The sequence below is a fragment of the Cinclus cinclus genome, chromosome 4 (genome assembly GCF_963662255.1).
Source record: "Cinclus cinclus chromosome 4, bCinCin1.1, whole genome shotgun sequence".
Classification (NCBI taxonomy): domain Eukaryota; kingdom Metazoa; phylum Chordata; class Aves; order Passeriformes; family Cinclidae; genus Cinclus; species Cinclus cinclus.
The window spans coordinates 58,304,034-58,327,086 of NC_085049.1; the positions used below are offsets into that span (position 1 = coordinate 58,304,034).

The 23,053-nt window shown below is 47.4% G+C and overlaps 2 protein-coding genes across 2 annotated transcripts; both read left to right on the forward strand.

Annotated features, from left to right (window-relative positions):
* The first annotated feature begins 8,443 nt into the window (after window positions 1-8,443).
* Window positions 8,444-8,778, forward strand: LOC134043622 (mitochondrial ribosome and complex I assembly factor AltMIEF1). The gene has a single exon (XM_062492187.1). It carries the CDS (start codon window positions 8,537-8,539, stop codon window positions 8,747-8,749), a length of 213 nt encoding a protein of 70 aa, XP_062348171.1. The 5' UTR covers window positions 8,444-8,536; the 3' UTR covers window positions 8,750-8,778.
* Window positions 8,779-8,787: 9 nt separating this feature from the next.
* Window positions 8,788-15,120, forward strand: MIEF1 (mitochondrial elongation factor 1). The gene is made up of 5 exons (XM_062492186.1): window positions 8,788-8,931; window positions 10,242-10,390; window positions 10,506-10,686; window positions 12,689-12,951; window positions 13,994-15,120. Exons 2-5 carry the CDS (start codon window positions 10,247-10,249, stop codon window positions 14,798-14,800), a joined length of 1,395 nt encoding a protein of 464 aa, XP_062348170.1. The 5' UTR covers window positions 8,788-8,931; window positions 10,242-10,246; the 3' UTR covers window positions 14,801-15,120.
* Window positions 15,121-23,053: the final 7,933 nt, after the last annotated feature.

Sequence of the window (23,053 nt, forward strand, 5' to 3'; positions counted from 1 at the left end):
CTTGTCCTGCCTTCGCTGACCTCTAACCTTGGCAAGAAAGGAGGGAAGTGAGTGGGAGAATGGATCCTGTATCCCTCCATCATTGTGTTCTCCCTGCCCTCCCTAAACCCCTCCTTTCTGAATTCTGAGACATTGGACAAACTCACTCCTGTTATGGAAAGGGAAGGGGAGCTGGAGGGCAAGGGGGGGTGGCAGAAGGGGCTCAGATCCAGCATTGAGAAAGTGTTTCTAATGCAATACACTGACATTTTAAAGCTTTGGGCACTACAGGTAATGGATTAAGAAGGGATCTGAAATGCTCTTGAGACTAGGAATTCAAACCACTGTTTTTTCCTGCCTGTGTGGATGATGATGCAGTATCATCCTGGAGGAGGTCCAGCAGCACTTCTGAGCCTGGAGTCCACCTGGACCTACTGCTGGTGTTGCTCCTGGAGGAGCTCCAGGACACCCTGCTTTGGAAAAACAATGTGCAGACTTGCCAAAAACTAAAAAGAAAAGAAAAAATAAGAGCATCTGCAAAGCTCCTTTCAACTCTGTAATTTATAAACAGCAAGTAATAATGAACTTTTTGTAAGGATAAATCAAATGTACATTCTGAAATCATTTTCTCTGTAAATGGTTGGATTTCATTTCACCCTTAAAGGGATGCTTAAAAGGAGGTGATAATAATAAAAATTAAAAAAAAATTTACAAAGTATGAAAGGAAACAAAGATGTGTGTGACAGCTTTTATTTCTGATTGCCTGACCAAGGGGGGGCTGCTGGAAAATGGAATGAGGGAGCTTCCTATCTTGGCAGAATACTGTTCCCAGGAAGGGAGATTGAAGGGGGAGCCTAGCTGGTCTAGAGACTTATTCCTGTTTTTGTAGGCACAGGTCAGACCTAATCTGCATGTTAGGTGAGTATGAACATGTGAAGGCATGTGAGTGGGGAATGATGATGGCTATGTGGCTTTCAGAAGAGCTGGTGGCTGTGGGAACCAGCATCCTCTCATAAAATGGTCCCTTGATACAATCTTTGGTCTTTTGGATGCATCCATTTTTCCAAGTAAAGCCCTGGAGACCCAAATTCAAGTCCCCAGTGCAGAAATGCCTCTCTGCTGGCTGTCTTTTGGCAGAGTGCATGAGAGAACCTGACCTCTTTGTTTTGGTTTATTTTTAAACCTGTCTGCTGTAGTTTTGGCTGTTCCCACTACTTGATATCAAAGCCTGGTCTTGCTCTAAATCCTCCTAACCATCTGGCCTCTGTAGGGCTTTTGGCAAGGGCCTTTTGCAGGCTCATGTGCCATGCACAGCTATTTAATTTTTTACCTTTGTGTCTCATGCTTCACGTTCAGTCCTGATTCCATTTACAGATCGTGACTGTAAGCATCATAGGTTGTTTTCCTCATAATTATTAACTCCAGTGAATTCCCTCATCTTTCTTTCATCCATACCAGTCTAATGTTCTCAATTCTCCTCTTGTGGAAGGGTCTCAAACTAGAGGCTTGTGTTGTGCACTGCTGAATGCAATTCTGCTGTTTCAGTCTCTGGAACAAAGGGCATGGAAGAAACCTGCCACTCAAAATTAACAATTAAAGTTTTCTTTTTTAGAATTTTTAGCATTCTTAATGATCACCATATTTTTGAGCCTGAACAGGGGCTTAATCTAAAAATAAGTGATGACTAGCATGCTTGAAATTTCAGTTTTTCGAGAGGGGAAGTGTAAGTCTGTAACCATAGACCAATGGCAATGTAGTGAGACAGTTTATGAAATGAGAGGTGACTAGGTCAAAGGTTCTCCCACACTATTTTTCTTGCCTCTAACACAAAATCTTTGCTGACATTTATATTATTTTTAAAAGTAACATAAATGGCATTTCTTTTGTTGTTGTGAGGTTTTAAAAGACCTTTTTCCTCAGAAAGCATGAGCTTTTGCTGCAGGAGCTTCAAGTGCCTCTGTGAGTGAGAGGAATTGGATGCACCAGTGTGGGGTGGAGACCTTCATTTGTAGAAGCAGCAGGGAGCATGTGGCCCTGCCACAAGCCCCTTTTTACCATGTCAGAGGGTCCCTCAACACACCAAGAGAGATCTTGGTATATGCAGCATGCATCCCTGGGTATGGATATGGAGCCTTAAGCACCATATGGAATCAGGAGCCTCCAGGGCTAATACCAAGCAATCCTGCATGTTTTGCAGAATTTCAGTACCCCAGCAGGTGTTAGATGGAGTGGTGCATCTTGGAGGAGCTCTGGCATGACCTGCCTGGAAATCAGCGGTGTTTCTCCCAAGCTCTTGCTCTCTGTCATGGATGTCTGGTGCTCACGAGACTGCTTGGTGGGGAAGCTGCAAGGGACTCTGTGTCTCTGGCTCACAGAGGGGCTGGCTCCAGTGGATTCCTTATTGATGCCTATCAGGGCAGCTGATAAAGAAGGGATGGACATGCTGTTTCCAAACACCAGGATGCTTGGAAACAAACTGACTTCATTATAAACTCAATACACCTTTCAGAAAACTGGAAAGGGGATACCAGACCCCATTTTGCCAGCTGTTTGTTTTTGTTGCTGGGATACATTTCTTCCCTGTGTAAGGACACATTTTAATGTGCTGCTTAGCAGGGACAGTTAATTTTTAAGTATTAATCCAATTGTATATTGTGCTTCTAAATCTCACAGCTTTAGTGGCTCAGCTGGGGAAGCAGTGAGGTCTTAGCTGGCTGGCAGGCAGCCCGTGGAGCAGCCAGGGAAAGTCACCCCAGCCCTGGAGAGCATCACCAGCAAATGGCTTCATGCTCACGTGCCCACAGCTGCAGGCAGTGGCTGCCCTGCTTTCCAGAGCACTGCCACAGAGAGGATTTGGCCACAGCCATGGCAGAAGGGAGGCATGTTCTTGTTTCCTGACAGTGGCACGTGTTCCTGAGGCTCCTGGGCACACTGAAGGCAAACCTTCCCCTGGGCATGGGCTTTGCAGGGCTTTGGTCTGTCACTGCAAAACTGTCCCCTCTAGAGAAGGGGCTCCAGATCACTGAAGTGAGAGGCTGACATAAGGAATATAACCCGTGGATGCTTCGTTGAGGAGCTTGGCTTGGGGCCAGGCTGCTGCAAGCTCTGCCTTTGGAAGCTGCAGCAGGGACAAGCATATCAGCAAACAGGTAAAGGATCAGCCCTCTTCAGCTAATGTTTGGGATGTTACTGTAAGCATCTTTGAGATCCCCAGACATGAACCTTTACTTGGAACTAAGGAGAATCTGGCAATCACAACATTTTCAGCAATTCTGTGTGTGCTTATTTTTTTAAGCAAAGTGAGAAGTGAAAATAGTTCTTACTGTCTTTTTAGATATATTACAGCTATGTAAGAATACAAATCTTTCAAGGCCATATCTCTCCTCACCCTGCCAAATGAAACACAATATAGGACTTTATTGTTTTACTCTTGTGTTTCCTGTGCCTTACGGCTTGAACCATGGATCCTCTTGGCTGAAGTCCATCCCAGTAACAATTTAATTTGGGAACACACTTCACCTTTCTAAAAATAAGGAAAACTCAGAAGAAGAGCAAATAAACTGTGCTGAATAAAGATCTAAAATGACTTCTCCAGGATCTGAAATTAAAGAAAATATGTTATCCAAGGAATGCATAAAATAAAATAACATAAGCCTGCTTCTATGCAGCAAACTCTTTCCTGGCATTTCAGCCCTGTTCTACAGTCTGCACTTTTTCCAACGAGAGAGCAACAAATCACCAGTGATATATATATATTTCTTTTTCCCCCTCAGATACTTACTAAGAACCAGGCATACACACAAAAATAAAAGAATGTAGAAAACATCTACCCACTTATTTTTGCTTTGCAGTGTTTTTAAAGCATTTGTCTCAAACTGTTAGCCAGAAGTGAATGTCAGATCACGGCAAAACCAAAACCAGGTAAATGGGACAGAAATAAATCTAAGGGCCCATGACTTAATGGAGCAAGGATACAGCAGCCACGTCCTCCTCAGGTGGTCTATACATACATAGGACCAAACCACACCTAATGCTGGAGTCCAGATAACCCTTACACAAACCAAAATCCCATGTTCATGCCGAGAGGGCCTCATCCCAGCACACAGCAGGTGAAGAAGAAGCACAAGAAAGCCTGAGGTCAGCATGTGCAGTTCAGCTCAGGCAGGTGGTACCACCAGCTGCACGCCCTCTGCTCCCTGCTGACACTTCCCCTGCAGAAAACAGGGGCTGTTGTAGGGATGCAAGACTGCAAGGACAACAGCACTCACAAAAGCAGGGTCTGTGAATGACTCTGTAAACCTCCTGCAGCATGCAGCTGGTGCAAAGTGAAAAATGTGGTGGGGGAGGCCAGGGGATGGAATCTTACTGGTCCAGGAATAATGAGAAAAGTCCCCAACAGACCCAGCCACAGGGAAATTTGTTTGAAGAAACATGAGTTGCAGTGGGAGTGAAGGTGGGCACAGACCGATTGTAAAAGTGCTACAGATGCAATTTCAATGTGTTAGGTAATAAAATTGAGCCTCCTCAAAGAGTGTCAGTGCAGCCTGTCACAGGGACAGCAGCTCTGCTTCACACAGGAGACTGCTAGTTGCTGACAGTGTTTGCAGCCCCCTCCACTGCAGGGATGGAAGCCTGAGGATCTTAAAAGCCCCACTTCAGCTGCAACAAAGCTGGGACCTTTCCCTTCTTCCCCCTGTCAAAAATATAGCCTGAGTGTGGCTGCCCAGATCAGATATTTACTGTCCCTACTAAAACGTGGGTCTTGGCTCTAGATCAGGAATGCTCCTTGAAAGGTGGCTATGTACCAGTGGTCTCTCCTTCCTCACCACCTGTCTGCCTTCCCACGTGCACTCAACATCAAAACTGCTGGGGCCTCAGGGAATGAAACCAGGTGTTCCATCCTTGTGCCTCCGCCCCTCCTGGCTCGTCACAGCTGGAGAGCAGGAGCCCAAATGCCATTAATCCTTGCAATTGCTCAAGAAAAGTAAAGAAATGGGGCTGCAATTAAAGAGACAGCTGTTGAACGGAGCTGAGACCGCCAAAAGGCCTCCTACGAGGTCCATTTACTAGAAGGTACTAAGGATATTAAGCTGAAGCTCAGATACCATTGGTGGGTCACTATCCTTTTTCCCCCTCGCATTTTAGAAGTGCTTCCTGGCTCCTCTAAGAGACCAGCCTTCTGCTTCCAAGCACAGTTTGTTCCCCATCCCTGCAGAGCCCCTTCAAGATGCCATTTGCAGCTCTGAGGCTCACATTCAATTCCCTGCTGCCCAGGGAGGGTTTGCTGGCTGGTGACAGGCAGCACAGGGATGTCTCCCTGGATGGGAATGGTCCTGCCCTTGCAGAATGGGTGGTAGGAAGCCCTGGGCATGGCACTTGGCTCCCAGGAGCAGAGGCTGCAAGCCAGGCTCAGGGGCAAGCCATTTGCTGATTTTAGTGGCCATCAAAGCCTGTGGCAGTGGCTGCTGGACTTGCTGCAATCATGAAAAGACCAGCAGAGGAGTGGCGGCTCCAGAGACTCCCCAGGAGGCAGGGGACAGGGGGGCATGTCTCAGTCTTACTCCAGGTAACAGCACGGGTTATTGTGCCCTGACACACATGGTGCCTTTGATATTTCAAGCTCTCTTGGTCATTTCGAGAAACAAAGGTTGTTAATGTTCTACAGGAGCGCAGCAAAGGTGTGCTCCCTCTTTTCTCCCTGCACCTGGCCTGCCAGGGCAAGTAAATTCCCTTTTTTATAGAGACACAGGCTGGAGTCACAGGAGCAACCCCATACCCAATGACTTCATGGGCAAAGAAGCCACCAGGCAACAGGTTCTGCAGGCAACAGAGCGCTGGGGCCTTTGGGGCAGCAGAAGTCTTTGGGGGTGCTGGGTGGGTCCCACCAGCTATGTGCAGGGGGTCAACAGAGTTTGGGGAACCCTGGAGACAGGGGGGATGGTCTCAAGGCAGAGTTCAAACTTACAACCCCCAGCATGTCACCAGAGGTCAGGCACTCGCACGGCAGCTGGAGCGGGATCAGTCATGGCTGCCGGCCCTGGCACTCGCCCTCCTCTTTGCAAGAGAGAAGGGGCAGGTTGAGGCTCCTGCCCACACCGTGCAGGCGTGGGCAGCCCCCCTGGGGCAGGGGGCACAGCAAGCAAGGTCTCAGCAGGGGCTGGGACACTTTGGAGACACGGCACAGCGTGGGTGGAGGAGCTCACAAAACACACATGCAGCTGCTGGCGACGGGCCCGGGGGCTGGCAGCCAGCCTGGGGGGGAAAGCACAGACAGAAACACCAAAACAGGCATAACCCAAGGGGGCCAGGCTGGGGAGGGCACGCTTATGGGGGTGGCCAAGCAGTCCTTGGCTGCCATGGCAGGAGGGCAGCAGTAAAGTCCATCTCTGCTCGACCTGACCCAGCAGACCCCATTGACTGTGCGCCAGGTATTTGCCACGTGTGGCTGCTCAAGTTTTGATCCAGAGTTGGGAGTTTTGGGGACTAGGTTCATCAGCACATGTGCCCAGGGGTGACAGAGCCCACTTGTGAGAAGGGAAGTATTTCTGAGGATTAAGAACCCAAGGAGGAGGCAGGAAGCCGGGAGGAAGGTTCAAAGATCGATTTTCATTCTGACAGCAGGTAAAGAGTAGGGAATATGAATGTTGGCTCTGCGGTCTTGGATAGCCCAGTGTATGAACTAATGATCTGGAAACAAAGATGAGAATATAGTGAACATTTTTAAAAGATGAATCAAAGCTATTGACTCTTGAGGAGATCAAAAAGGACTGAGTAAAATGCCAATGTGGCAAATGGGGACCACCACATATTTGCCAAGGATTAACTGGGTATGTGCAAAGTCAGAAGAGGGAAAACCAATTGCACATAAAAATTACAAAGATCCAGATGTTCTCTAGCAACCCAAGAAATAATACGGATGTCACACAAACCCTGGCTCTGAGAGTAGCTGCAGGTTAAAAAAAAAAGCACACACAAAATATTAGCATGCAGAAGGAAGAAGGAGGGAATAATATGGAAAATATGATAATGCTATTATGTAAATCACCAGTGCGGCCTCTCTGGGAATACTGTCTGCAGTTCAAGTAAGCCCTTCTCAGAAAGGGCTGATTAGGGGCATGGCAAATTCGTTCACAGAGAGATCAAAACGATTGGGGTTGTTTATCTCAGAAAGGAAATGAACAAGAGGAGATTGGCACAGTGTAAGGCAGTCCAGAGCTTCTGCGTTTCTTCCTGTTCAGTTCTATCACTGTCATATCTGGTGTGGCTGAGAATTGTGTGAAGTGATGTGTCTCTCCTCTGTCACACACCATTTGCTCTTTCTCTCACCCTCCCCTCCAGGGGAGGCACAGCACATTATGTTTTATATTTAGGTAGGACCTGGGGAGGAGAGGATGGCTAAGGAGAAATATGTATGCCCCAGAGATGCCTCACAGTAAGAGAAGGTGAGAATGGAAATGTGGGATTTGCACCTGAACAGTGGAGCAAAAAGTTCTGGCTTTGGGAGTCTCCTTCCATCAGTTCAGGCAGATCCCAGAGAGGCTGCCAGCTCTGCCCTTGTCCTGGAGCCTTGAGGCTTCCACACCAAGCCCTGGTCTCTGGGGATTCCTTGGAGATAAAGATAAGGAGCTTGAATTTGATAATTTAGCCTGGAAAAACCATCCCTGGAGTCAGAAGTACCTTGAGATGTAGCACTGACCCACTGCTCTCTTCAAGGGAAGGGTCAGGTTGGAGATCAGGAGGAATTCTTTCTCAGAAAGTGATTAGACATTGGGATGGGTGGGGTCACCGTCCCTAGAGGTGTCTAAGGAAAGACCTGACGTGGCACTCAGTGCCATGGTGTGGTTGACATGGTGGTGTTCGGTGGTCTCCGTGACCTCAGAGGTCTTCTCCACCTTAAGGAAATCCCCGATTCCGTGACCGTGGCGCACGGCAGACAGGCTGTCTCTCGGGGCCGGCAGCCCAGCTCGCTGCGCTACGGCACACGGAGCCGCACACGGCACACGGCACACGGCACACGGCACACGGAGCCGCGCACGGAGCCCCGCGCAGCGCACGGTGCCGTGCGGCCCCCGGGCCCTTCCCGGCCGGGAGCATCCCGGAATGCCGAGGTGGGCGGGGCGCGGGCAGCATCCCTCCCGGCCGCCAGGGGGCGGTAGCGCCGCGCCGCCGCCGCCTCAGGCCTCTGCGCCTCGCTGCCCGCGGCGCTGGCGCTGCCATTGGCGGGAAGCGGCCCGGAAGCGCCCCGGACGCGGCCCGGAAGCGGAAGCGCGGCGCTGCCGGGTGACCCCGGGAACGGTCCCGGAGCGGCCCCGTGCGCGCGGCTCGGCAAGAGCGGGGCGGCCGCGCTCCTCCCGCGCGCCTGCAGCGGCCCCCGCGCCCCGCCCGCGCTCGCCACGCGCTCCGGCCCGGCCTTTACCCCGCGCCGTTGGACGGGCGGCCCCGGCACCGGGCGGCAGGCGGAGGCCGGCGGGTCCCTCGGGAAGGGAGAAGCTGACCCGGATCCCGCGCTCGGCCACTCCTCTGCAGGTCGCCCGCTCGCGCCGCACACTTGTTCCCCATGGCCGCGTGGTCCCGGGAGGCGGTGCTGAGTCTGTACCGGGCTCTGCTGCGCCGCGGCCGCGGCCTGCGCTACACCGACCGGGATTTCTACCTCGCCTCCATCCGCCGCGAGTTCCGCCGGAACCAGGGGCTGCAGCGGCTGGAGGACAAGGAACGGCAGCTGGAGAAGGGGCAGGCTTTCCTGCAGAGCAGGCTTGGGGGCCTGGTTTAAAGAGTCCCTGTAGCTCCCACTGGTCCCACTTGCCTTCCTCTTCTTTCCAAAATCCTCTCGCCAGCCAGAAGAGATGATTAACACTCACTACCCACCACTTTCTTGAAAGAAGTCCTGAAGGTGCCACCGCAGGCACACCAGGAGGGCTCTCCTGTTCTCTTCACAAATGCATTAGGTCACAGGTAGGTCATATACAATGTGCTGCTGTTACAATGAGCTTTGCGAAAGTGCCGGGTTCTTTCTGCATGGGGATGACAAGTGAATGTACTCTTGGTTCGTCCAGGCAGGAACATTCCCCCTGGCTTGGTTATATAAAAAACAAAGGGCGGTTTTAAACCACCTCAGGCAGGCAGGCAGGTTCAGAGCCTTGGACACTGACTCAGAAAACAGACCTAAAGTCACAGTGTATGAGTTTCTTGTTTTCGTGTAGGTTCACTGAGGACCCACCTATGGGTACAGCGATGGTAAAATGTGTTTTACAGGACCACAGAATCATTCAGGTTGAGAAAGGCCTCTGAGATCACTGAGTCTTATCACTGACTGATGATCACCAAGTAACTAGAATGTGGCACTGTGTATCACGTCCAGGTGAAACACCCTGGGAGATGGTGACTCCATCACTTTGCTGAGCAGCCCAATCCAATGTCTAATCACCCATTCTGTGAAGAAGTTCCTCCTGATGTCCAGCCTGAGTCTTCCCTGGCATAGATTGTGGCCATGTTGGCCAGAGAGACTTTAAATTTAAATCTCAAGGTCAGGTTAAATGGAAACAGAAGTACACGTATAAGAAAATAGTCATGTCCGTGTTTTGCATGATTTGTCTGAGAGTCAAACCCACCAGCCTTGAGGGCAGGAATCAACATCAAATGAAGGCAGGGGAGCTGTTCCTTTTATGATGTGTTGCAGTCTCTGATTCTTTGATTCTTGGGTGTCTTTGAAGTATCTGGGATTGGACACTGTTTAGAAATTAATCTGTGAATGGAAGCTCTGAGACTGCATGTCAGTTCTTTGGGAAGATTGCACTTTATTCCAGACAGTTGACCAACCCTGTATTGCCTTGTCTGTGAGCAAAATCACACTTGTTACATTAGAAATTAGAAAATAAATTGGCTGTGCTTTGGTTGAGAAGCACCATATTGTAAGAAAAATATCTGCATAGTTATAGGGTTTTGCTTAATATGCAGGATATTATTGCAAAACACCGCAGAAGTAAATTCTACTTTCTTTCATTAAGCCTATTCAATTATTAGGAACCCAACATCAAATTTGGATGTGTTCCCTCACTTTCTGGACATTGTTTGGTCAGTACTGTCCTGACACTGCTGGGAACAAGCAGCTTTTTGAGGGAACAATAATTAGAGAGGGTGCAGGGTTGGGTGGTCCCTTGCTGGGGCGGAACCCAGGAGCGGTGGGTGTGAGGTGTGGGAGAAGGGGGTGAACCATCAGGGCCGTGCGTTTTGTCCCGTGCACGTAACGTTCCCGCTCCTCGCAGGTAAGATGGCGGGCGCTGGGCAGCGCAAAGGGAAGAAGGATGACAACGGCATCGGCACCGCCATCGACTTCGTGCTGGCCAACGCGCGGCTGGTGCTGGGCGTGGGCGGCGCCGCCATGCTGGGCATCGCCACGCTGGCTGTCAAGAGGGTGAGTGCCAGGGCTGTCACCGGGGAGGGACAGTGGAAAGATCCAGGGTGCTGGCAGTGGCTTGGGTCAAATGCAAGCGTTGGGCCCTCGGTGATTGAGACTCTTCCTGGTTTAGATGTACGACCGGGCCATCAGCGCTCCCAGCAGCCCCACTCGCTTGAGCCAGTCGGGAAAGAGAAGCTGGGAAGAGCCAAACTGGCTGGGCTCCTCCTCGCGGCTGCTGACCCAGGACATGAAGACCAGCCTCAGCCGTTCCCTGCAGACCCTTCCCACTGATCCTTCACCTGCAGACGCAGGTAAGAGGCACGGCCGTCCTCCTGCGTCATGGAGTCATCCAGGCCTATAAACCCTGTATTTGTTTAAAGGAATGCAGGGAAGGAAATACGTTCTCTAGCCTGGGTTTTTTATGTTTTTCATTTAAGCAGGTCCACTGGTAACTTCAGGAATCAGAACTGACATTGGGAACTAGTAATGGTTTTAAAAGTAAAACAGTAATGGTCATCTGTTTGCACTCTTCATTCTTCTCATGACTTCAGGGTGTTAAGCTTTATTTTCCTTCGTTTTTCCTCTTTTATTCTGAGTATCTAATCTTTCCTGATAGAAAGCTGTTCCGTTCGTTTCAAGGACTCTGTTGCCTTTCTTTGGGTCATTCCAGTTTGCTTGCATCTTTTTAAGTGGGGAGTATTGGAGTTGTGAATGTACTAGCAATTTATAACAGTATTTCCTGTATTATTGCTGCCATTTTCCTAATAATTTCTGGACTGATGTTTCCCTGTTTAGTGCTGCTTATCACTGTGTTTGTCTTCAATAGTCTGTAGAAAGTGTCCTGTGTTTTTCTTTCTGGGTGGGATAATCAGTAACTGAGAATCCAACCATGTTTTTTTACATGTGGTTTGTTCTTTGTTTTCAGTGGTTTTACTTCCTATCTGTGGTGACTCATTTCAGGAGATTTACACTTGGAGATTTAGACTAAAAATCAGAATCAAGCTATTAACTTGATTTCCAGATTATTTTAAAGGAAGTTATCTTTAGGATGGCAATAGGTTTTCTGCCAAGGAAACATTAAAAACTAGACGGCTGTGTTAAATGGAGTCTAGATCATTTGATTGGAGTCCCCAGGCATATGGACTGAGTAATAAAAACGTTGGTAATGTTGCCTTAAATTCTTCAGTTAGAAGTAAGTTAAAACTCAGTGTGGAAATGTATTTTTTTTTTCATAAATAGGCAATGAAATCCAGTTCCCTATGGTTTTGTGCATTATTTCCTTTGCACATAAAAAGCTCAAATCTGTCCAAAAGAACCCAGTGGGACAAGAGGCAACAGCTGCTGAGGCTGGGCTGGATGGGTTTGTGTACAGCTTGGTCAGCCATTCCTCATGTACTGTGTGGCCAAATGCCTATCACCAAATAAATCTGCAACAGGCAATTGCTTTAATAGGGCCACTGATTTGGGGACTTCTCCTGCACTTCTCCTTAGGTATCACAGCCCTTCCAAAGTTCTCTCAGGTCTGTATTTCCTTGTTAATTCTCATTGTTAACTCTTTGTCCATGTTAAGAGAAATCTGAAATGGGTGGGAAGCATTGATTTATTTCTTGGGGAAACCAGCCAGTAAAAAAGGGGCTCAGAGAATCTGTGAAGGTCAGACATTGTTTAGTAATGCAGATGGCAATGTAAGCCTTGTGTTGTTGCATTGTGCCTCTGAGTATTTTTCCAGTGAAGGTTTCGGGGTGGGGGTGTATCACTGGAACTATGATGGCCTAAGCTGGGACAGCCCCAGAATCTGTTGGCTGATCATCTTAGTAACTGTGCTGATCAGACTCCCAACAACTATTTAATTTCCAGGTGGCACAGTCTTCTCTGATATGCTAGTCAGGACTGGGTTTCGCTGGTGATTTGTAATAATCTGTTTCAGTGTTAAAAACTCAAAGAGATCATGATGGTTGTTCAAAAGTGTTTCATTCACTGGTCTGGCATCACACTGAAAACTTTTGAACTGGTAACAGCACTGAATTTTTGATGAAATTGAGCTGAGATCCTGCCCACGTAGCCATTAAAATTACATCCTTGTACACAACATTAGTCTGGCTAAATTTCGAATCTAGTATCTTGTTTTCATCCCTTTTGATGCTCTTAGCAGTATGTTTTGAAGTTCCTCAGCACGCCTCTTTGGAGTAAAATGTCTGCCGAGGGCTTTTTGAGATGTGGGAGACCGCAGTTCCGCGCTGCAGATTCCGTTCTGCGGGAACACTTCACAGCGAAATCGGCTGCGACCTCAACAGTTTTCCTTCTATCTTGCAGACGTTTTTCGACCCACAAAGCCCAAGCCATCTGCCAAGAGGAGTCAGGTGGAGCTGAAGAAGTCCCGCCTTCGCCTGTCCCTGCAGGAGAAGCTGTTGGCGTACTACCGGCGGCGGGTGGCGATCCCGGCGGACGAGCAGGCTCGTGCCAAGCAGGCAGCTGTGGATATCTGCACGGAGCTGCGCAGCTTCCTGCGGGCCAAGCTGCCCGACATGCCCCTGCGCGACATGTACCTCAGCGGCAGCCTCTACGATGGCCTGCAGGTAACTCCTGGGCACGCAGCACCACGCTCCTTGTTCAGGAGGCTGACCACGCAGGGGCGTTTCAGGCTTCCTTCACAGCACAGCATTCCTCAGTAATAAGGCTCCTGGTGTTGCCTTTCCCACTGTGGAGCCAGGCGTTGATTTCCACAGGCATGACCGGGCTGCTCTGTCATTGTCTGCAAAGCATTTGCTTTTTGCTGCTTTATTTCTCCAAAAATATCTCGGTCCTTCTTTGCTTGCCTTCTGTCTCTCCTTTTAGTTGTTTTTCTTGTTGTTTCTCTGTTTTCTCTGTATCCCTCTGTAAACATCCAAATACAGAACTCCCTTTTATTCATGTAGTTCTTTCCTACCTTTTTTTTTTTTTTTTAATGCATGACAGACCTGGATTGGACAGCAGTCCCTGCTGCAATATCTCCCTGATGGCAAGATGCCCATGGCTATAGTGAGTGATTCAGAGGCACACTTCTTTGTTTGAGTCAGAACTCCGGAATGGAGCATGGAATTTCCAGTGAAACTTAGACCTGGGGTCTTAATGGCATTGGTGAAAAGGGATCTTTAACGACCCTTTTCCAAACAATGTGGCAGACCAGGTGAGGGCAGTGTACCTAGCTGTAGCATTGGATTATTAAACCATGGCAATGGAAGCTTCAGTCAAGAAACTGAATACTCTGTCTCCTGTTTAAACTGTCATGTGGTGTTGCCATGCCCTAGGCCAGCTGCATCTCACAGTCAAGGAGCAGAGTTAGAGCAGTATGAGGCAGAATGATTCATCTATATGCAGTCCATGTCAGGTCTCTAAATAGCACATACCACGTAAGCACTAGCTTTGGCTATACCTTGAAATTATCCCACTGATAGTTGGAAATAGTCCTTCAGAATGTCTTTTAACAAAGGGAGGCTGAGAATCCCACGCAGAGAGGAGCGTGAGACAGCTGAATCCTTATTCCAGGTTCCTTTGGACTGAAGGCTATCTAAAGGTGGTGAATAAAATGAATGTGGAGAGAGAAAGCTTATTCTTACTGACTTTTCTCTCTTATGAAAGGTAGTGACAGCTGACCACATCCAGCTCATTGTCCCTCTCATGCTGGAGCAGAACCTGTGGTCATGTATCCCGGGGGAGGACACCATCATGAACATTCCTGGCTTCTGCTTGGTGCGTCGAGAAAACCTGGAGTACTTTCCTCGCGGGAGCAGCTACTGGGACCGCTGTGTGGTGGGAGGTTACCTTTCCCCCAAAACTGTAGCAGATACCTTTGAGAAAGTTGTAGCTGGGTCCATCAACTGGCCAGCAATTGGGAGCCTCTTGGACTACGTGATCCGTCCCGCAGCTCCCCCTGCAGATTTGACACTGGAAGTCCAGTATGATGCAGATCGGCATCTTTTTATTGACTTTCTACCATCCGTGACACTGGGGGACATCGTCCTCGTTGCCAAACCTCACCGACTGGCCCAGAATGACAACTTGTGGCGCCTGAGCCTGCGGCCGGCAGAAACAGCTCGCCTCCACGCCCTGGACCAGGGTGATTCTGGTTGCCGCTGCTTGTGCCTCAAGATCTTCAAAGCAGTATGCAAGTTGAACCCAGCTCTTGGCCACCTCACTGCCAGCCAGCTCACCAATGTCATCCTGCACCTCTCCCAGGAGGAGTCTGACTGGTCCCAGGACATGCTGGCTGATCGCTTCTTGCAGGCACTGAAGGGGCTAATCCGCTACTTGGAGGCAGGTGTCCTCCCTAGTGCCCTGAACCCCAAGGTGAACTTGTTTTCAGAGCTCACCCCTGAAGAAGTGGATGAGTTGGGCTACACCCTCTACAGCTCTCTGTCGGAGCCAGAGGTCTTGCTGCAGACGTAATGGGGCCTTACCTAGGGAAGTGTTGATAGGGTTTAGCCAATGCAGACTTTGATTACTGCGAATTATGTCTCCTCCACTTCTCCCTATCTCCCTCTCTCTCTCTTCACCACTCCCCCCTTTTGGTTCATTAGTAATTCCTGCTGTGGAGTTGGTGCTCCCACTGAATTTCTTGGTGCTACTGGTCCATTTCCACCATCTCTCTGCCCCAACAGGTACCTATTGGCTAGGGAAGAGAGGCTAAAACTGCAGCTCTGAGATCTTCACATAAATCCTGCTGAGTTTTAAGTGTCTACCAAAAAATAAACCAAACTATGCACTTCTTTCTTCTGGAGTACACTTATTGCAGCAAACCCTTTTTGGTCTGAAGAAGGTGGAACTGGGCTGGTAAATCCAGTGATGATTTTAGCAGACTTGCACTGACGTTTAATTTCCTCCAGCCTGACTTGCCCTATGTTTCTTTTTCTCTGCTGTCCCATACTGTCTCACTTTCTTTTATGACCTTTTGGTCCAGTCATGCCAGGCAGACTGAGTGAGGTATTTTGGATAGGGTTCTTTTTGTATTTCTAAGTGGATAATGATTACACTCTGGCAATATTTAGGGCTGTAGAGCTTGAAAATGGAGAATTTCCACAGCTCCTGCTCCCGTGGAGCTTTCTCATCCTTGGCAAGTTGGGTACAGGATTAAGGGCCAAAATTTGTCCAGTCTGCTGCAATGCAACCTCCTGTATGGGCAGTTCTTGTTGAAGCTGTCACAGGGGAGGAAGGAACCTTTGTGGTCTGTGGTCTCTGATGAGGCTGAAGAAGCAGAGCTTGCTGTTCCTGCCTAGCCAGATCTGCTGGGATTGGCATCAGGAGTGGAGAACAAGGCAGCTCTTTAGTTGTCTCTGGCCTGGAGGAAGAAAGATTATAGGGGAGGGGTGGGAGACACACATGGGAATGGGGATTGTTTTTTTTTCATCTTTTCCCCAAGAGTTTATGGCTATTCTGGTTTACTCGACGTGAAAACAAGACTGCGTGCCTCAAAGGGCTTTGGAATAAGCACACATAAGCCAGATTCTCACCAGCTCTAAAGGCTGTTATGGTGACAGAACTGAACTGGTGTCATCAGCAAAGTTCTGTTCCATACACTGGTATTAGGGTACATATACAAAGCTGGCATTTAGGGATATATTCGCTTTGCCACCTGCTCTGTGTGCTTTAGTCTCCTCCCCAGAACTGAGGCTGTCCATCCTTTTCCTCATTCCAATGTGCTGACTTACCAGTGCTCCCATTATACAAATACTCTGAGAAAGCTGGTGAGGGCCACCTTCCCATTCCATCTCTCTGGACCTGGTGGCAGTGCAGTTCTGCCCACTCCTGTCTATGGCTGCTCTCAGGCTGTTAGACTCTATACTCTGCATTAAGCCACCTCCTGTCTTCAAAAAGTAGGAGAGAAGGTGTCCCCCTGAGTCTGGAGCTCTGTATCTCAAAAGACCAGCATAATTATTGTTTCAGAAACACATTTGCCTTTTCCCTGCTTTAGCAGCTTTTTTCACCCTTGCTGTCCAACCTCCTTAGTGGAGAGGAGTACTGCAGCAGCAGAGTTTGGAGGGAGCAGGAATCCTCTTCTCCTTTTCTCCTCCATTCCTTTCAGGACTTCCCCCATCTTTGACAGAGAAGTTTCAAGATGAATTTCAGGAGTGGAACCATGGAGGGAAGTCTTTCACCCTAGGTTCTTTCTAGAGGCAGTGCTGGTGAGGTGAGGGAGAGAGCATCTTTCTTGGACAATCTGTCCATTTTAGCCAATATGTCAGATAGCATTCTGTATACAGTGATAACACAACATTGCATTTTAAATTATTTAATCCTTAGGCTACTGGTATTTTCTAGACTGCCAGATGTGTACTTTGAAGTGTGTGTGTGTATATATATAAAGTCTATAGTCTATCAAAGGTTAACAGGAATCCCATTTGTATGACTTCGTGTTTTGTAAGTTTTGCAGCAGTCAGTGTTGGTCAACTGTTGATTGCTCTTCACTCTGGTTCTCAGATTTTTTCCCCTCTTCCTTCCCTTTTCCCCCCACTGCCTTTTTGATGTCAGCCTTCCTACCCTAAAAGCAGACAGATGAGACTTGGAGCCTATAGGCTATTTGGGGGAATTCCCCTTGTTTTTAATTACTTGAAGGTCAAAAAAATATTAAAATATCTGGGTTGTCAGGAGTTCCCCCAAAGCTCATTTCTTCAGTGTGATGTCACCCCTCACTTGGTGCTGACTCAGTACTGTGGTCTTCACATTTTAACAACGTGGTTGGAAATGATTGAAACTCTAGATATATAAAAAAGGGTGAAATACGACTTGAGAACAGTTGTCACATACATATCTGTATATATAATTTTTTTATGTGAATGCTTTTACTTCTTCCTGGCAACCTAATGAATTAATATTTTATGGCCATTTTTTTGCTGCTATCAAGCTCAGTTTGTGTATCAAATGGAGACTGAAGCTGCCTTTTTGCCTTTTCTGTAGACTCTGCTCCACTTCACTTCCATCAACCGTTTCCATAATTTCTTCCCTTCAGTTTTGCCCTCCTTTGAGCTAGCCACGAGGCTGTTTCAGGAGCAGGCAGCCACCACAGCAGGCAATAGCTGCCCTGGCAGTGGCAGTCTTGACAGAGGCCAAAGATGTGATGGGTCACAGGGACACTGCAACTAGGAATATTTTAAAAGCAGGGTCAGGTATAAGGGGCAATAGAAGCAGGGAAGAAGGTGTAGGGTCAGTATGCAGAAAAGCTGCAGTAATGCTGCACCCAGCCTGCGGGTCACATTGAATTTTGCAGAGTCTTTCAAACCGGCACCTTTCAGTATTAAATGCAGTACATGTGTTGATGTACAGCCTGGAGGGCTTTCCTACCTACAGGTAGGCTACCTCCTGGTCAAATGTGTAGCACAGAGCAGGAGAACCTAAAGCTGAATGTGAAAAGGGCAGCTCCCAGCCACCTTCCTGGCAGAGTGGCTCAGAGATTGATTGTAAGAGGCCCAGGGCGTCCATTGGGCTAGTGGCTGCCTCAGCTCCAAGAATGTCTCCGTGTGTTCTGCTGTAGTTTAGCTCACACAAGCTTCCCATGAGATTGTTGTCTTATTCCCTGTTACTACAGGGTGAGGACCAATTTGCTCAGCTGTGGGGTTCACTGCTGCTGAGCTCCACTGCTCATCTTTCACATCAGATGGATTTCTCTTCCCGTGTTTAAAAGCAATTATGGAAACAAGAGGCTGCTTTCTGCCCCCTGGCAAGCTGCCATCAAGGCCCTCATTCTTAGCATGTGGGCGCAGTGAGAAGTGAAGAGATGATGCCTCATCTCTCCCAGGCCTGGCGGCTGTGGATTTGCAAAGGGGAAAGTCCAAGTGCATGATCTATGACAGAGTGTGTGGAATTCTGAAATAAAATTACTTTCCACAGTAACCCGGTTGTCTCTGGCGTGTTTACAAACAAAGGAACATCTCTCTCTGCTTTCATCTCAGTGCATCATCTTCATGCTGATATAATTCCGCAGCACACCAGTGTTTGGGGACTGACTTGCCCCTTGGTGATTCACTTGCTTTCCCTTTGCAGCTGTGGGCACTCAGCACTTTACAGCTTGTCTCAAGGGAGCAATCAGCTCGGACTCAGCAGCATCCTAGCTCCTGGCAGCTTTCACACCAGTCACAAGATGATGCGTAATTGTGGCACTGAGCCTCTCATCCTCTCTCTCCCATAGTCCTCATGCCCAGACAGGCACCTGCTTTTCATGTGGCTCCCCAGACTTCAGAGGCTTCCATGCCTCTGGAATATTAAACTTTACTGTGTGGGCTTCCCCACCCTTGTTCAGTCACATCTTGGTTTTTGTGTGCCAGGCCTCTCCCTTCCCAAATGCACTCCTCTTATCCAGGCATCAGCCTTGAGGCGGCGAGGAAGCTGCTTTGCCAGGGGCCTATGTCTGAAGTTGTTTACAGTCAGACCCAGTTTTATATGCCTGCTTGGGAAGGTGGAGTGGAAATGTTGAATGTCAAATAAAGTGTGAAGTCGTGCTGCTTTTGATGGATTCCGGGCTGCTTAATTCTTGGAAGACATGCTACAGTGGCAACATTGTCCTGTAAGACTTGTCTTAATGAGGACTCTGTATTAATTTTTTGGAGGGTATTTTATGATACAAATGGAGTCTACATCTCTGACTTTTTTCCTAATATCCCTTGCCTGTGTTGCTTTAATTTTTTTCTTTTAATCTGTCCTGTGGTAGAAACAGATCAGATGAGATCAAGCGCATTTCATGCCATACAGAGTCTTACAGGAGCAGCTAAAAAAAGCTGCTCTGTGGAATCTGTGACAGGTATTACCCCCTCAAGTTAAAGCCCCTGGAATGCCTAGAACCTGCAATGAACAGTTAATATATACAGCGGTTTGCATCTTTGCATAAAAGCTGTCCTGGCATGAATAGGGAGGAAAGATCAAAAGATAAATGTCTGTTCAATGTAAAGAAGAAGTAATTGAGGGGAGTGATGATGATTATTGCAAGTATGGAAAAAATTGCTATAAAGAAGAGCACAAGTAATTTTCTAGGCTGCAAAGACTTTGAATCTCTTTTGTTCCTACCCTAAGGAACAAACAGCTTAGGAGGAAAGTGAATTTTGGAAAAAAGCAAAATATTTTGCCCATTTTGTTATATAACCACAGTCCTGTCCTGAATATTAATATAGCTGAGTTTACATTATACTTACTTACTTTTTCATCTCTTAATTTTAAAAATAAATACATAAATTCTAGTCTATTTTGTATCTAACCTTAAACTGGGGAAGAAAGGATGACTGAACCCCAAACTTGAGATTATCATGATGAACTGTTGAACTGCATTAATAATGTTTCTTTTTTTGTTCCCAAATGCTTAGTTGCATCCATGGCTTTTTAAGGTTTAGCTTAATATTCTAAACTTTGTAAAACTGCAGACAGCTGCTGTTTTTTAAATTTAGTCACATAGGAAAAAAAAAAAAAGAGGACCCTCTTCCAGGTGAGGAATTTCCCTTCCAGATAAGATATGTTTGCTCACTACCTGCACTATTTAATGGTTCTACCATGGCTCTCACTGAATTTGGGACTGGATCTTGAAATGTGGGGCTGTGCCCACAGATGTAGCAAGGAAGAAATGGGAAATTCTACCTCCTACCAGTGACACCCAGTATTGGCTTCCAGCCCTGGGAGAACTGCTGCAGTCCAGTCAATCAGGGAGCTCTTTGAGATACCTGGATTTTATCTTCTTTATTCTTGTCAGGCTGAGTTATTATCTGAGTTTACAATCTGAGGGATTCAAGAAATATCCTCCTCCTCCCTTTTATGCATTTCTTGTTTTAAAGATGCAACACCTTCTTAGAATAGCTTTCATTTAACAACTGTGTCCCTTACACAATCAAGGATAAAATTTTTACTGGCATACTTTGAGAAGGACAGCATTACTCACAAGTCAAGGACCCAGAAATGTGCTGGTGCAGGCTATTATTCCTTTCTTTACAGTATGTGATCCTGTGGAATAATCTTGCAAACAATAAGGTAAAAGAGGGTAATAAGACCAATGGGCAAGGCAGGGAAGATCTGAAACCATTCTGTAGATAAGAAATGTTCCTGTCATTTTACAAAAAGCAAAGAGAGCGGGACACAGTTTGGCTCAAGGAACTCAAACTCCTCATGATCTTAAGCTTTCCTAAATACTCATGCAGAAGTCAGTTCTGAACAAAATCACATTAAACACACTAAAAGTCGGATTGATTTATATTTTGCTGCTCTGGTTCAATTTCCCTGGCTCCTGTGGCTAAGTAGCTCTTTGATCTGTCTATTAACACTCAGTACTGTACTAAGTTTCTCAGGGGAAATATATATATATATATATATATATATATATATATATATATATATATATATGTATAAATTCTACCACGTTCTTCATGAAAAGCCTTCTCCATACAAATAATGGGCAAAAGTTGCTCACTTGTGTTACTTGTTTTGTTTAGGATTTTCTTTTGTTAGGCAACAATTCCCTGGCTTCAGTGCAATTCCACCCTTCCCCTTCCTCTCTCTGTGGTAGAATTGTCCCTGTTCTGCAGAAGTACAGAGGTGATACTGTTCCATAAGGCATCCCACTACAATGACCCCGGTCCTATACAACCCTCTTGTCTCATTCTGATCAACATTGCAAAGCACAAGCCTCAGAGGGAACAGACACGAGGGCACAGGTGGCAAATGATGGGGTTTGTTGGCTTTTTACCTCTCCCACAATGGGCATTACTTCACAACTTGAAAGTTCCCTTGAAAGGCAAGAAGCAATTGTTCCTGGAAGCAGTATGGCAGAATTACATTTTTGCCTTCAGATTATTGAATTTATTTAGCACAGGAGACTTGGAGACAGTAAATACCAACACTTTATGGATAATAAGATGTGAATCATATTTAGCTGCTGCTTGTTTGCAGCAGCAGTGAAGCGCTGTCAGAGGCCCCGAGGTGTGGTGGAGCCAAGGTAGTACAAGGCACAGCATTCCCAGAGGCTGCAGAGCTGCAGCTCCCATGGTGCTTGTTAGAGAGCACGCTGGCAGGGGCCCAGCTCTCTGGCATTCACAGGGAAGCTGCTTTCTGCTGAGGCAAGGGACCTTTCTCCTCTCTCTCTTTTTTTCTTTTTTTTTTTTTAATGTTAAACAAGATAACGAATGAAGAATAATACACCTTCAGTCCATCACTTTGCACTGCTTGGTGTCACCAGCAGACTGGTGACTCCCAAGCCTTGTGCCCTAGGACAGACTTACCCTTTTGTAAGCCTGCCCTGACTAGGGGAGACCTGTAGTGCTCAGCATCCAAATGTGTCTCTGAAAACTGCATGACTGAAACTGCATGACTGAGGTGAATGGCTTGAGTGTTACCTTCCTGAATAGCACCAGCATTGCCCCAAACCCAGAGATGCCTCCTCTTGAAGGCAGGACATGGCCTCCATAGTCTCACCCTCTGAGTGCCAGAAGAGCAGGCCAGCTGTACCTCCCCAGCAGAGCTGAGGTGCTGTGGCTGGCTCCTGACACACCTGGGTTTAGTCTCAAACCAGTTCTCTCAGCAGTCAAATACAGAAACTTCCTCCCATTAAGAGAACTGCAAACCTCCCTCACCAGGCACCACAGCAATGGCAGTAAGAGGGCAGGTGGGTTGAGGAGCCACAGCACCAACTCAATATGGTACTTTGGCTGCAAAGTCTTCTTTGGGGACTATTATCCAGCCTGCCCATGGCCAGTCTGCCTGTAACACACCTGAGGAGGCTCTGCCGAAGCCACCTGTCAGTCCATGTACATTCTGCAGGGAGCAGAACAGGCTCAAAGTCTTGTGGAAGAATCTTTCTGACATAATTTGCCAAATCCCCTAACACAGGAATCTTGGGAGGGAAAATTATTTTCCTTCAGGAAAAAGCTATAAAATGGTATCACAATTGTGTCAACATCCGGATTTTTTCTCTCCTCTGTAAGCAAATATATACTGTTAAAACAGTACAAAGTCTTCTGGTAAATCACTGAGCAGCTGCTGCCTATGGAGAGTGGAAAATTATTACTGAATAATGGCTGCAGCATTCCTCCCCAGGGACCTGGGCAGCTACAGCCTCAACAGTCACTTATCCTCAAATGAGTTTCAGAGCTTCATCTGAACTACTTGTGTCAGTGTTCTTGCTGAAGCTGCCTGCCAGCATCAGGAGAGATCTCTCATATACACAAAAGATCCTTAGAACTCTGTTTTATTCCACTCATAGGGTACACCTGTGCACAGTCTCTCTCTCCCTCTGGCCTCATGAAGATCAGTAGTGGACATTAAACATGTTTCTGTTCTGTTATTGCTTGGATAACTGGAAGGATTTTGTCTGTGTTCTAAACTGAGCCCGTATGTGCTAATGCACATGAAGGATTATTCTTGACCCCCAAGTCCTTTCATCATAATAAAATGAGGCTGGGCAATGAGACAACTAAAAATATCCCCCGATGGTCTGAACAAAAATCAGCACCCCCTCCTCTCCCTCCTTCATGCATATTTTTTGCTAAACATCACTTTCAGCCAGTTGTAGCTTTGCTTAGGAAACTCATGCTTGGGCAAGTTACAACTCATCTCCCTCTTACCAGATCTGCACAATGTTTTTACTTGTGGCAGCTGGCCACAGCCTGGCTGATTCTGAGTAGCTAAGCCACTGGAGACATTTATTTTGTGAGCTATCAGCATGTGCTTGGCATGCCC